This window comes from Vidua chalybeata, chromosome 25 (assembly GCF_026979565.1).
Source record: "Vidua chalybeata isolate OUT-0048 chromosome 25, bVidCha1 merged haplotype, whole genome shotgun sequence".
Classification (NCBI taxonomy): Eukaryota; Metazoa; Chordata; class Aves; order Passeriformes; family Viduidae; genus Vidua; species Vidua chalybeata.
The window spans coordinates 4,608,128-4,623,024 of NC_071554.1; the positions used below are offsets into that span (position 1 = coordinate 4,608,128).

The 14,897-nt window shown below is 52.1% G+C and overlaps 1 protein-coding gene across 1 annotated transcript; it reads right to left on the reverse strand.

The window, feature by feature from the left end:
* Positions 1-335: 335 nt before the first annotated feature.
* On the reverse strand, positions 336-2,519 carry LOC128799964 (cbp/p300-interacting transactivator 3). Its single transcript, XM_053964839.1, has one exon. It carries the CDS (start codon positions 2,186-2,188, stop codon positions 1,574-1,576), a length of 615 nt encoding a protein of 204 aa, XP_053820814.1. The 5' UTR covers positions 2,189-2,519; the 3' UTR covers positions 336-1,573.
* Positions 2,520-14,897: the final 12,378 nt, after the last annotated feature.

The window sequence follows — 14,897 nt, forward strand, 5'->3', positions numbered from 1 at the left end:
CTCTAGATGATCTTCAATTCCTTTCCAACCCAAAGCATTTTATGATTCTGTCACCTGGCTCAGCCAGCAAAAGCAGCCATTCTGCAACAGAGCAACGCCATCCACATCTGTAATTGCTCCCCAGCACAGAAAAGGAACATCTCATCCTCCCAGCCACACTTCAAGGACTTATTTCCAAGCATTAAACTAGAAACCCAATCCTTCCAACTCGAGTATCAGATGGGGCACACAAGTGACCGGGCCTACAGCCCACCAGCAGGAGCAAAGGCAACCTTTCTCCCAGAGGTCCACACTGCACCAGTCCGGAGACGGGCACTGAACAAACGCACACGGGAGATATTTCAGCTTTTATTCGCAAATCCATCTGTACATTCCGACTCGCCGAGTGGCAGCTGCCAGGGACCGGCAGCACCAGGGGGCAGCAGCAACCAGGAGTCACCGGAGCTTCCCCAGCGCCTGGAAACAGGAGCCAGCGGAGGAAACCAAACCCCGCCGGCTCTCAGATCTCACCTTCTCTGAGCAAAGGAGGTGGAAATCGAGTCATCTTTATCACATTCAGAAAGGTGTTGGATTTAGAGTACTGCGCGTTCAGCATAACGATCTCGAGTTGAAGTGACTATTCTGCAGAGCAGCTTGAAAGCTATCCCAGGCTTGCTTTTCCCAAAGCCAGCATCTTAAAGCTGCAGTACTCTCCAGGCATCTTTCCCAGCAGTCCCAAAGCCAAATAACAAAAGAAGCCCTTGCAAATAAATAATCACAGGAAAATAAATAAGATTAGAACTGAAATGTACAGTTAACATGGTCTTTATTTGGTTTCAAAGGTGGAAAAAAAGTGGAGCCAGACTGCAGCTTTAAGCCTCATGCCTGAATCAACCTCAAACACTTGGTAAATTTTACAGCTGATTAGCAGTACAGGTCCGAGATCTGAAGTTCCACGGAGATTAACATTTAGGCACAAACGCACACCCTTCCCCAAGGCATACTTTATTTTTGCGAGTTAGAAAAAAGCCTGCTATGGGGAAGTGCCCCTTCCCGAGCTGAACAGACATGACTGAAGACCTATTTACTGTCACAGTAAAACATCCCAACAAATAACTAACCCCACCCATGGTTGCAAGGGAAAACTGGTTCAAACCATGCACCAGGGAGACAATTCCCTCTCAGGATCCTTCAACTCCACTGGCACCACAGAATCCACGAACAAATCCAGCTACCAGCAGGGCTGCCAGCTGCCTATCGCTTCTTGTGCTCCAAGCCTAGTTGAGGAAAGTCTTAAGTCCATTATTTCTACTTAAGCCAGAAATCCTGTTAATGTCATTTAGAGGCAGTTCTACAGCAGGAGCTCTTGATCTGCTCTCTATTTGGGGTGCAACAACCCCCTCTCCAGAAACTCCCACACAGGAAAAACACACAGAAAAGCAATCCATTGCAAGCCAGTGTCCGATGATTGTCCCTTTGGGAAGGGCAGGAATCCAGGTCAGGACAAGGCAGGGGAAGGGAGGAGGATGGCAGGTGGGGAAAAGTTAGAAACAAACTCAAAACCACCAAGACACAAGGAGGAGCTCAAAGCCCCTCAGCAGCTGATGGCACTGGGTTGCTGTTTGCTAACAAAGTCTGAAATGAAGTCGAACTCGTTCTGTCCCAAGAATAACTCTGGCAGCTCCTGAATTCGGTCCAACCCCAATTCCAGGACAAGGGATGTCAAGACCTCCTCATCTATAAGATCAGTGTCCATAACATTCAATGTCAGCGCTGGTGAGGGCATGTGCTGCATGCCCGGGTGCTGGCCCGGCCCCACTCTGTACTGCTGGGCACCAGCTCCCATGGGCCCGTTGCTCATGCCCAGCGGGTGGCCCTGGTACTGGGTGTTGAGTTTTTGTAGGTGCATGCTGGCCATGAGCTGCTGGGTGCCCACCGGCCCCATGTACTGCTGCTGCTGACCCGGGCCATTGAACATCATCGCGCTCTGCATCTGGTGGTGGCCCATCTGTCCGCTGAGGCTGGGTCTTGGCCTCATGGCACCGTCCATGCCAGCCCCTCCGTAGGGCATCATCTGAGCGGCGGCAGGCAGCGTCCTCAGCACATGCTGCCCGTGCTGCGGGGGTCCCTGCAGCCCGCTCACCCCCATGCGGTAGCTCTGCAGCCCGGCGCCACCGTGGCTCATCGGCATCATCATATGCTCGGCCATGGCTCCAGGTCCCTGCGAGATGACAGCGGCTCGGCCACGGCTCCCGGGGACGGCACCGCGTCCCGCTCCCGCCGAGCCGGCTCCGACAGAAGATCCCGGCGAGCCCCCACCTCCGCCCGGGGTGGGGGGGGAAGGCACCGCTCCGCTCTCTCCGCAGGGTCCGCTGGCGGGGGAAGCTGCGCGGAGCCTCGGCCGGGCCCCGGCGGGAGCGGGGCTGTACCCGCGCGGTACGCACCGGTCCGGGCTCCGGCGGGCAGCGGCTCCCCTCTGCCGAGCTGGGCTCAGCTCCGCGCGGCTGGGCTGGGCTGGGCTGGCCGGGACGCCCGGCCGCGCTCCCGCACTTATAGCGCTGCGGGCGGGGCGGGCGGGGGCGGCCCCGGCGCCCATTGGAGCGCGGGCGGGAGGGACGGACGGAGGGAAAGGAGGCGCGGTGGGCTCGCTCCTGGTTCTGCTCAGCTCGGTAGTCCTGTCGGTGCATCCCTCTGATACTGCAAGCAGCACCCCGTCAGCTCTCTGCAGTCACCTCTCCAGTGCCTTTCACCTCACAGCGCCACTGCCCAAGTCTTTGTACCCGCTGACACACTGCACCTCAGGTCCCGCTGCGGGGCTTGTGCTGAGCTCCCTGTTTATGCTGCAGGATGCACCTTTGTCAGGTGCTCCCAGGGCCGAGGTTCATGGTCAAGAATAGTTGGTGGCATCAGCTGTGTTGGTTACTCGGTCGGAAGTATCTTCCTAGCAAGTACGATGTGTCATTCCATGCCTTCCAAACACAGATGATACTGAGGATATTGTACACGCAGGGGTTTGCTGGTATAACTGCAGCAGTGTCTTTGTCACCTCTGAGGTGAGCTCTGTCTCCCATGCCCACCTGCTGAGCTTTGGTAGCCAAATTATATCACCATGGGCATAGACTGCAGCAGCTCTGGTGCTCTCTTCAGGACGTGGTGCATTCCAGTAATGTATGAAAGAGCAGCAGTGATCTTCCTTGTCTGCTTTGTGTTTTGGAGGAACCTAGAGACCTCTTTTAAAAAGATATTAGTGTTGCATATTTACCTGCTTGGAAGGCACGGTATGACACAGTTCATCTTGCTTCCCCAACTTCATTCTTTGTCTCTGGTCCTCTCCCAGACAACTCTTAACCACAGCATTACAGTCCATGGCACTGGTAGTGACAGACAGGACTTTTCTGCTGGCTTGGAGCAGGTTATTTGTGGAGTTTTAAGTATTCTGCATATTCATAGTGCTTGCAGATCCTTGTGAGCAGAGCAAAGGTCTAAGTCAGGCAGCATGGGCACCTTAGGGGAGTTCTGAGCCATGGTACTCACCCAAAGGGTTACTTTTATGGAAAATTTCTGTCTCAAAACACTTTAAACCAGCAGCTCAGAGCAGGGAACACCTGGGAGCCTTCAGCTCCAAGATGCCAGCAACCAGGAATGGAAAGTGTCTTCTCTTACCTGGACAGAGCACAGGGTCATAAATCTCCAGGACATTCTGGGAGTTGCATTTGTTTGTGCCACCTTCTGCCTTGTTAGGTGGCTGGGATAGGTTTCAGGTGTTGTTGGTGAGCCTCTAGGTGATGAATCAGTTGGTTAATTGTTCATTATAATTATGTAATGATTGTTTTTTAACTCTAGAGATTTTGACAAATGCATTTTTAGTACTAATAAACAGACGCTCACATACATATACCCGCCTGCCTACAAGTGCACATGGAGATGCACACCCAGGTGAGGAATAAATGCTAGGGGAGTGTCTGCCCTGGTCTTTTCACAGGCATCCAGCCATGAAAACATCTCTCACTTGGAAGAGAGGCGTGGTGTGTCCTATAAGACTTGGGCAGGGGCAGGAATTCTTGGACAGGAGTAACAGGTGGGAAAGGGCTCTCCACAGCATTTGCATTACTGAAGACCCCAAAGGTGGTAAATTGCCCTTCATTTTGGAAACAAATCAGCATAGGACAGAACACTCTTGCTGAACACAAATGGGAAGGTCCCCTCTATCTCTGTCCTCACTCATGCCCCTTCTCCAGCATGGGTAAGACCAATCAGCTACTCATCCAGTCTGAGAAGAGTTTGACCAGAAATAAAACTGTGTGCCAGCTTTGTGCCATTGTCCCTAAATATTTCCCCAGCATGACCTGGGGTGTTTGAGAAGAACCAGTGCCTGCAGAAAGGGAAGGGCACAGGGGATGGGATGATGGGAGGCATTGCAGTGGGCAGAGGTGTCCAGAGATCCACAGCTTCCATGTTTGCCATGTTTGCCATGTGTGTGCCAATTTCCTGTACAACTCCCTCTGTGTCTGGAGGGCTCCCTGTTCTTGAATCAGTAATATTTTATTTCACAGGGACCAGCTTGGACAAGCCTGTTGCAATTCACACTGCCCCAGCTGGTGGCTGGGGAGCAGAGCTGGGAAAGGGCTGATCAGTTCTGGTAGCATCTCTCTCTGCTCTTCTTGGCCCAGAACAACCAGTGGGTCCTTGTTGTGCTCAGGTCTTGAGGATTCAGGACCCAAACCGCTGCAGCCATATTTACAAACACTGTGTGTGACCCATCTAACCCCAGGCTTGTGTCTCTGCCCTGCCATCTGTCATCAGCCCTAGGACAGACTGGCCTTTCTGGGAAAGCAGATAAACTGCCAGATCCAGCTCTTGGGCTCTTGGTCAGTGAGCCCTGATTGAAGTCACCACATCAGCCACCTCCATCAGTGTGTCATTCATGGCTTCCTGACATGGCACTTCCCCAGTGTCTTGGGGTGATTTTATGGTCATACTTTATTCCCTAATAATTTGTTTTATGCCCAGAAATGGCTGCTGTAGCTTTATGATGGACCTGGGGTGGGGTGGGGAGCCTTGGGCTCCTGCATAGTTTGGTTCAAATCCTCTCTCTCCAGTGTGCTCAGGCTGTGTGTGGAGCAGAACACTACATTGTTCCTTTTGCTGGATTAGATTTTTTGCTAGCTTGAAGTAAGAAGTTTTTTTCCCTCTTCCTCTAGCCTGGGGACTGCACTGGGAATCCTCTTGGCAGCTTTTTTTTTTTTTTTTTTTTTTTTTTTTTTTTTTTCCTTGAACTATTTTGGCTTTGATTTTTTTTTTTTGGTCTGTTTGGGGAGCTGGCAGGGGGCCACCCTGAACCCACCAGCTTTGCCTGCTGTGAGGAGACCCACAGCAGAAAGGTTCCCATCTATTCTGCCCAAGCGCTGTGTGAGCTCCTGTTCCCTCCCTTCCCTGAGACAAAGGGGGGCAGCTGCCATCCACACGGTCTGGGGAGGGGTGGGGGTTAAGGTTTTGAAATTTCAATATTTAGCATTTGTTCAATCCTTTTCTGTGCCTTGCAGGCACCCCTTTGTTTTTCAGTTTGCTTTTTTTTTTTGTTAATAAACAGTTTTGTTGGTTTTTTTTCACTTGCACCCACTGGTATTCATTTCTCATTGGAAAAAGGGATAACTGGAGCCCTTCTCTTTAGAGGAAACACTCATTTCAGAGTGTTTTCTCCTAAATTTGTCTCCAAACCAAGACACCCAGGTCTCTACTGTACTGGCTATACTGGTATCATCAGCCCTGTGTCATGAAGGGTGCATTACCCAGGCTGGGGATTAGTCAGATTGTTGCCCCAGTGGCACCAGTTTGCCTCCGTGTGACTGGGGATGTGGCAGCACTGCCCATGTGTCTTTGTCCCAGGTCAAGGCACCCATGTGGGCGGGCAGAAGTTCAGGGATCTGACCACCAGCACATTGCAGATCTTTTTTTCCCCTCTTAGGAGGCAGCCTGATTCACAGCTCTGTGTCACCTATGATTTTGTTTAGGTGAGGTGTTCCCTCCGCATGCTTGATGCCTGATCTTCATGCACTGACTGTGCAGCTCGGGTGGAATTCCAGTGGTAAACTCCTGCCTCCAAGCTCCCCAGGGATGAGAGGTAGCATGGGTGTGTGTTTTCTGTAAGCAGAGGCAAAGACTTGCAGCTTGCAAGGTTCACCAGCCCATAGCCAGATCCTTGCTGGAGGCTCGTGCTCCTGGGAAGAAAGAGGGACCACGACCAGGCAGAGGGAGGCTAAACAGATCTGTTGGACTTGGAGGGTCCCAGGGCCCACACTGCCCACCCCACAGGGCCTGCTTTTCCCTTTCTGGTGCATCTGATTCCTTCAAGTCATCTGCTGCCTCTCCCTGCACTGCCAAGGGGTTGAAAGTTTTTCTACCTAATGTTTGATTGTCTTGGGACATACACTTTAATCAAACATTCAGTGTCAGCTGCTGAAGGTCTCTATACCAGATCTGGAAGGATCCCAGGGAGTCTCTGCTGCACATTTAATGCTTTCCCAGCAGATTTTTTATTGACAACCAGGAGATGAGAAGGAGGTGCAATGCACTGTCATTTTTCATTTGTTTAAGGACCATCACAGTTTGCAAACCTCAACTCTGAAGGTGAGAAGTCCAGCAGAGACTATGGTGCTATAAATACTGAACCAGGAGCAAATTCTGATGGCATTTCTTCAGTTTGGCTTTAAATAGGTATGTCAACAAGCCAAGATTTAGAAGTTTAATGAAATATTAATTTTCTTTACACCGAGTTACACTTACAGGTGTCTCTGACAAAGAGAACTGGCCAACAACAAATTCTTTGAGACACCCTGTTACCCCAAACCTATTTATTGTCCTCAGATGGGTCTGATATGGACAATTAAGGTGACAACTGCCATTCACTGGGCAGGATGTGGGGAATCTGTGGTTCCATCAGGGCCACGGGTGCCAGCATGGCCCAGCAAAGAGGTGTGGTGGATCTGAGCTCCCTGGGGGCTGTGAGCAGGGCAGAGCAACATCTCCTGGGAAGGTGGCCCAGACACTGCCTGCCTGGTGATGGGTCTGTGGAGTTGGCACCCCACAGGTGATTTACAGGGAAGGACTTTGCCCAGCACAGTCATGGTGTCGTGCCATCCCTCAGTATATGTGGGGCACGAACAGGCTCGTGCCAGCATGGAGCTTCCTTGAGCAAATGCCTCTTAGATGAGAGACATGGGATGAGTGTGGGTTTTCTCATTTCTCTGCGAGCAGCTATGGGTGTGCAGCAGGAAAGACTTTTCATTAAGATTAAAAAACACCCAGAATATTAAGGAGGAAAAGCAAAGAGCTCAGATGTGACTCCTCTCTGGGCACAAGTAACTCACAGTAACAGCAGCCACACCCTGCAGCAGCCCCAAATCTCCTCTCCCTGACTTTTGCCTGGTGAAAGGGTCCTCCAGGAGAGCAGAATCCAGGTGCTACGTTAGCCTGTAATTCTCATCTGCATTTAGATGGAAACACTTCATAAAAAGCAGGGGGTGCTAGGCAGAGCCAAGGGGTGCAAACAGCCCATGGGAGGGGGCAAAGGGTGGGTTGAGGCCCCACAGGGTGCAGGGACTGGTCTGCAGCCAGTGGCCAGGTCTGGGGAGTCATGAACCCCGCTGGGATGCTACGGATGGGAAGGCTGTGCTTCCTCTCAGCTCTGTGGGAGCCTGCCAAATGTGCAGGTGGTGGGTGTGCAGTCTCCTTGCACATGCTTCCTGTGTGCACTGATGGGGGCCCACTTGCCCCTCAGCAGCATCTCACCTGCCAGGGCCACTAAAGGGTGCAAAGGTGGCTGAGGCCAGAGCCAGGCAGGAGGGGTTGGTGCTCCCTGAGGAGTGGCAGACAGCTGATCCCAGTGCCCCGTGTGCTCCAACCACCAAGCTGGCTTGCCCAGGTTGTAAACAACTTTTTTTTTTTTTTTTTTTTTTTTTTTTTTTTTTTTCCTCTGGGCTAATCTTGCTCTGTGGGGGCAGATAACATCACTGGAATATTTCCAGTGTCCTTTGCAAGAGCCTCCTGCTTTGGACTTTGGCTGAGACACACATGAATGAGACACGAGCTTCCTCAATTGCTTTCTCTTGTTTGCTTTCCTCTGGGCCTGCTTCCTGCTCTGCTCACTGCTTCTGGTTCCTGGTCTCATGGAGAGTGACCAGAGCAAACTCAGCACCACCTTGTTGTTGCAATGTGTTTGCAAGGGTTAGGCCATAATGTGCATCAGCCAGCCTGCTTCTAAGTTTATTATCAAAGCCTCAAAAATTCATCAAAGCTATTAGAACATAAATTGTATTAAAATAAGAAAGAAGAGGCTGAGAAACCAAATACCAAGACCACAAGAAAGAAATAACAGAAAACTCTGAAACACCTAAACTATAACCAATCATATACTCTGAGAAATTCAGACAGAAAACAAGTATACAAGACAAAGGCACCAATCAAGAAGTGTGTACTTAGTAGTTTGTAAAATCTATAAATATGTGTGTAATATAAACAATCAGCAACTTCTACTTAATCATATTAGTCAGTTCTTCAAGAGTCCTAAATTTCCTGCAATACCTTGTGCTTCCCTGGATGTCCCTGTGGGCTGGGACCAGGATGCTTCAGGAAGCAGAAGGGGCAGTGGGGTCTGGGCTCTCCTCACTGATGCCCTGCAGAGTGGGCTGGCACTTGGTGAGCTCCTGCTCTGCATCCTGACTTTTTCCAGGGCAGCTGCTTTGGCTTTAGGCCTGTACCATGGCTGGGGTGGGCTGCACTTCAGCCTCAAAGGCCCAGAGGGGTTCTTGTCCTGTGGCAGAGCCAAACCCAGCACAGGTGGTGTGGTACCTGAGCCCCAGCCCACCCAGCTGCCTGTCCCAACCCTGCCCAGAGATTCCACTTATCGCCCCTCAAGCCCTCAAGGACCTTCCTATAGGGTCTGACAACAGAAAATCTGTCCTGCTTTGGAGAGGGCTGGCAGCCCAAGCACCGCTCAGCCATGGATGTGCAGCCTGAGCCTGGCCCAAAGGGCTCCAGGTGCTGCTCCGAGCGTGTCAGGAACAGGCAGCCTGCCAGACCAGTCTGCCAGCACAGCTTCTGACATGCTACAGGGCCATCAGTGTCACCAGCTCGTGCCTCAGCAGTGCACGTGGCACCACTCACCTCTTCCCCGTGCTGTCATCCTTCCCCGGCACAGTTCTGTGGCTTGCTGCGACCAGGGAAACTGAGGCACTGACCTTGTCCTGCTGCTGGCCACAGCTGAGCCACCAACCTGCACAGGCCTTGCCTGTGCTCTGTTGGTGTTTCCCACTTCTATTCCTCCTTTCCAGCCAGGAGTTTTCCAGGTTTCTGTATGGAGTCTGTGGTCCACAGACTATGAACGAGCTGGCTCTGGTGTCCAAGTGTCGCCTTGATTTTTAAGATTTTCTACAGCCTTCTGAGTTTACATTCTTGCAGCAAACTTTCTCACACACTTTCTGTAAATAACTTATTGTTTTTGCATTCCTTCATAGAGGCGGAGAAATTTGATGGACTGGTAGTTTGTCCACTGTCGTTGGAGAGGTGGCACTTTCACCCTCCAATCCACTGGCACCTTTGGAAAACTATAAATGCTGGAGTCAGAAAAAATAAACTAGCCTTTTTACCTTGACAATAGCAGTGGCGGCGTCGTGCTTTCTCGTGTCCTATAGTGACATCCAAGGGACGGTCCACTCGCCAAGTCATGGGGCTCTGCTCTTGCATGGTGCCATCAGTCCCATGGCTGTCCTGTCCAGGCCCCCCAGCATGTTCTTTCCCTTCTAAAGACAAGCCAAGGAGTCAACCCTTGTCGTGTGAATGACCTGTAGATCTGCTTTGGGGTAAGAAGGCTTTGCCCAAGGCCTGGCTCACATCGCTGCCCAGGCTTGTGGTCATCACTGCATGGCCTTTCTGGATGTGCTGGTCACCACGATTTCCCTCAGGCGGGATTTGAGGCACAGGTGGACAGAGCAGGGCGGTGGCTTCTCTGGCAAGAAGCCTACTGTGTCCTGTCTCATCACAGGTCAAGACTGCCTCTTCTTGGGTCCCCCTGCCACACCCTGTCCCTCTGCCCATTCCTCCCAGGGCCTGGTGTGGTGCTGGGGTCAGTGGAGATGGACAGCAGTGGGGCTTTCTCACTCCAGTGCTGCTCCTGTGAGACCCATTGTTCTCTGGGGCAGGGAGCCAGAGAGGCTTAGGGTTATTTCTTGTTATCTCCAGGCACCTGCTCTGCTGCTGTGCTGGGGCAGATTAGCTGTGGCGGTTTCTCTGGTCAGCTGTTGCCTCATGCAACTGACTTGCATTTGGAGTTTGGGGTAGTCGGGGCTGTGGTGGTGAGTCTTTGGGGGGGCTGTAGAATGGTGTTTCTTTCATTATCATCAGGAGTATCTGTTGCTGTTTATCTGCCTTCTCTTTCCTTCGTGTTATGCAACCTCCTTTTGAGATGGCAGTGGTTGTTTTTCCAGGGTTGATGTAGCAACAAAACTCTTGCTGGTATTTCCAGACCCTCATGGCTGTAACATCCAATGTCACACCTGCCCTTCTCTGACTGCATTAGGATCCCCAAGTACTTTTCCACTCCATAAATGAGCAGGGACTACAGCAAAGCCCTGGGAAGATGCAAGCTTGTGAATGGGCTGGGTGCTGGCAGCTCTGGTTCGCGTGGCCAGGGGAGGATCAGGGCAGGTGACTCAGGGCAACTGAAAGTTTTGTCCTGGGAGAGCTGCCTGGGATCCAGGTCGCTGGGACCTGTTTGTCAGGTTCCTTTATTTGTTATTCACTAGCTCAGTATTCCTGAAAACAAACTGTGTTGTTGTCATCTGATTGGCATCACAGGCGTCAGAGGTGGAGAGTGTCCGGCGTGGAGAGCCTGTTTGGGTGGCTGGATCTCAGCTCTGCTGTGGCCATGTGCAGCTGTGCCAGTGCTGTGGCTGCCTGCAGCCAGAGCTGCTCCTCCTGGGCTGTGCCCCTGGAACAGCCCTGGTGCTGCCTGGGGACCTGGCCCCTGCCAGCTCCTCCAAAGCCAGGGCAAAGCACCACAGCCTCTGCTGTCAGAGGAGACCTTCAGACTCTGTCATGTGTGCCTGGGTTTTGTGTGTGGTGGTGACTTCACAGAACTCTAGAACCTTCCTGAGATGGAAGGGATCCACAGACATCATTGATCCAACCCTGTCCCTGCCCAGACCCCCCAACAACCCCACCCTGGGCATCCCTGGAGCTCTGGCAGCCTCGGGGCCGTGCCCATTCCCTGGGGAGCCTGGCCCTTGACAGAGCCTGAACAACCTCGGGAGGCCGCAGACAGTTCTGGGGAGACGGTTCTGGTGGCCAGACACTGTTTCCTTCATTTGCAACAACGTCTTTCTGGAGCAGGACATTTCTTCTTAAGCCAAACTTCATCAGAAAAACCTGCCAGCTAAACCAGGGATTTCACTGATAGGTAACTTTTTGCTTAATAGCAAACCATGAAAATATTTATGTTGAAGAAATAAAGAAACAATTTTTTCTTCTTGCGTCATCCATTCTCCTTTTTATCGCGGTAAAAGCTGACAGGGAGCAGGAGTTGCTTATGATCTTAGAAATACAGAAGAAAACATCTGTTGGTGTTTGTGGTGAGAGAAGCAGAGCTGTGCCTATCTCACTGAGCAGCCCTGCTGCTGCTGCCTGCCTGAGCTTCAGTGATCTTGTCATGCCACCAGGGCAGTGTGGCAGAGGCTCAGGCAGCGCTGCTGGCCTGCTGCAGTGCATGTGGACATCAGCCAAAGCAAAGGGGTTTGTGGCCAAAGGAAGGCCAGTTCTCATGTGGACAGGTTTTCTTTTTGCATGAAGAAAATTGTCTGGACGCTTAAGTGAATTATTAATTTATTGGGAGTAAACTGAAAATGTGTGCTGTCCAAAAATGCACGTTGCTGGCCAGTATCCACTGAAATCCATGGGAGTTATTGGCATATGTGATGTTAGAAAAACAGCTCGTGTTGCTGCTGCTGTTGTCAGGATTAAAACTCAATTGCCCTTTTTGGGAACACTGACTGCTGAAGGCATCTGTTGTGTAAGGAACAAGCTGGTGAAAGTACATGACTGCCAGGTGGGGAGAGAACCTCTCCTCCTGCTGCCATGGCCATGCTGTGGGCTTGTGAAAGGTGTTGCTAGTTCCACACTCTGCATGGTGTTCCTCCTGCCCGGGCTTCAGGGACAGTGGTGTTGGGAGAGTTGGTGCTATGGGTAAGGAGGGTGCAGGAGGGGTGGGAACAGCATCCCTCCTTCCTCTCCCACCGTCCTCTCCCTCCCTCCTCCCTCACCCTCCTCCACCTGCCCCATCTATCTCTCCCTGCTGCTGAATCTATGGCGGGGTTGCCTTGAAGGAACTCCTGTGTATCTCAGTGAGAAAGCGGCCAAGGCCAGACTCTGAAAATTCTGAAATTCTCCTGTCACTGAGATCACCCTGATGCACCCAGCAGAGACATGAGATGGTGCCAGTCATAGGTTGGCATCCTTTAAAGATCTCATTTCCTGACACCAGTGACCTCAAGTGCTGCCAGTTCTGGCCTTGGCAAGGTCTGAGTTGGGCTCTGCAGTTGAGAGCATGAAATGAGTTTAGGGAAAAGTTGAGCATCTGAAATGGGAAAAATCCACATTAAAAAACTGCAGTCCCTGGGAGACAGCAGTGTAAGGCTGGGGGGCAGCTCTGCATGGAGTTACAGGCCTCTCATTTGGGACAAAGTTGGAGGTTTTGGGTGAGATTTGGGCCACCACAACTCTTTCTGTGTTCCAGGCTGTGGCTTGGTTGTGCTGCACTTTTCAGCAGCACTGTGAAAGCATTCCTTTGTCTTGGGGTGAGGTGGCTGTGTTACTGTTGTCCTGAGGAAACAACACATAGAACTGTGCTCCATGGCTGCATTTTTGCAGGCTGAATTGCCTTCTCACTGGTGTAGTTTTCTGATGCTTTAGGGATTTCCAGTATCTCACACAGGAGCTTATCTAGTGCTGGAACTCTTGATAAGCAGGGAAGAAGGGCTCTGGGCTGGGAAGCAAGGTCTCCTTCTTACTATGGATATGTGGCATGAATCTGGTCCACTTTATCTCATGTGATGCACCCTCAGCCTTGGAGAGCAACGTGGACCAGCTTTAAGCTTCCACCTTGGTGGCACTGCAGTCCCCTGCCAGCTGTGCTCCAGAGAGTCTCTGTGAGACAGTTCAAAGGGCCTTGAGCCTCAGGAGCTGAGCTCCCCCAGAGCTGAGCAAAGAGGAGCACTGGGCTGGAGCAACCAGGAGGAGAAACTGTCCAGGGCAGTGCAGCCCCACCAGTGTCTGGGACCTCCTCTGGGCATTTTCAGCTGGATGTTGTCAGGTAGGAGGATTTGGACTGGGCTTGGACTGGCAAGGTCCAGCATGGATGTGGGCCCTGTAAATTAGCCCAAGAGGGCAAAGAGCTGCTGCTACTCTCCCCACATGAGTAGCTGATCCAAGCTGCACAGGTTTCTGCAGCATTCCCAGCTAAGATCCCCTTTCCCAAAGTCATATGAGCAATGCAGTTTCCTTCTCAAGGTGTGGGAGCAGGTGACACAGCACACAGACGTTGCAGGCGCTCCTGGAATGATCACAATTCACTGGGGACAACGTGGAGATGCATGTGTTCCATGGGCTCACCTAGATTTGGGCATGTGTTTCACAGTCTCTGCTCCATGGCCACAGTGGAATGCTTTCCAGCTTGTGACTGGTGGCCCAGTGTCACTGCTCAGGAATGTGGCAGGTGTTGCCCATGTTTTGGACTGTGCAGCATTTGGGTCCCTGAGCTTTGGGTGTGTGCTGGACTAGGTGATGTTGGGGGAAGGGGAGGACAAAGACAAGGCAGGTGAGGGGGTCTGTGCACAGGTGGCTTTTCTGGTAGCTGAAAGCACTTGCTGCTCTCTCAGGGCACCCACTCGGGTGTTGTCCCCAGAGCAGCTGCCTTAAGATATTGTACCTGGGATGTGGTAAAGTCTGTGGCTGCACCCTGGAGTGGTCTGGCTGGAGCATTGTGTTAGAACAAAGCTGCTCCAAACCTGCAGATCAAGGTCTGAATCACTGCAAAGGTCTGCCCTGCTCACTGGGGTTGCCCCACTCGCTGTGATGGCAGGACTGGGAGCACAGGTCTCACAGGCAGAGGCAGCCCGCTGTGAGCTCTCAAGTCTTCCAGCTTGACAAACCTTGCTGTGGCATCCCTGCCTTGTCCTTTGCCTCCATGGGCTCCTCTCTTGGTCCAGGAAATCATCTGTCCTCATCAGCTCTGTGCCACAGGGAACGGACACCTCTTGGACCTGAAGGGTCCCATCTCTCTCAGCCTCTCCTCATACAGAAGATGCTCCAACCCCTTCATTTTTTGGCCCTGTCTGCACCAGTAATTCCACGTCTTTTCTGTATTGCAGTTTGTGCAGCAGTTTCTGGGCACTGCTCCTCAGTGATCTTGAGACCTCCTTGGGCTTCCAAGCACCTTTGGGAATGCCTTGGAGGGTTGTGCTGCCGATGTCTCCCTGTTATCTTTGCAATCTGCATTAGGGAGCTGGAGCCCTCGTGGGTGCCCATGTCCTTGTGCTGCAGCCACCATGACCCCGGGGCCTGCCCACCCTGGGGCAGCCGGGTGCCCCATGGGCTGTCCATCCACCCACTGCTCCTCACTGCACCCTCCTGCTCTGGGCTCTGAGCTGCCCGAGAAGCCTGGGGTATGTCAGGATTTTTGTGGACCTGAGCTGTGTCTGGGCAGGGACATGAGGTGTGCCTGGGTCGATGGGGGGACTCCCAAGGCCAGGACAAAGCATGCCAGCAGGTGGGAGGGTCCACTGGAGACAACTTGAGGTGCTGCAACTGTTCTGTGTTGTTCTGTGTAATGTATGAGCAACAAATTACACATGGAAGTGAAGGCAGTGAAG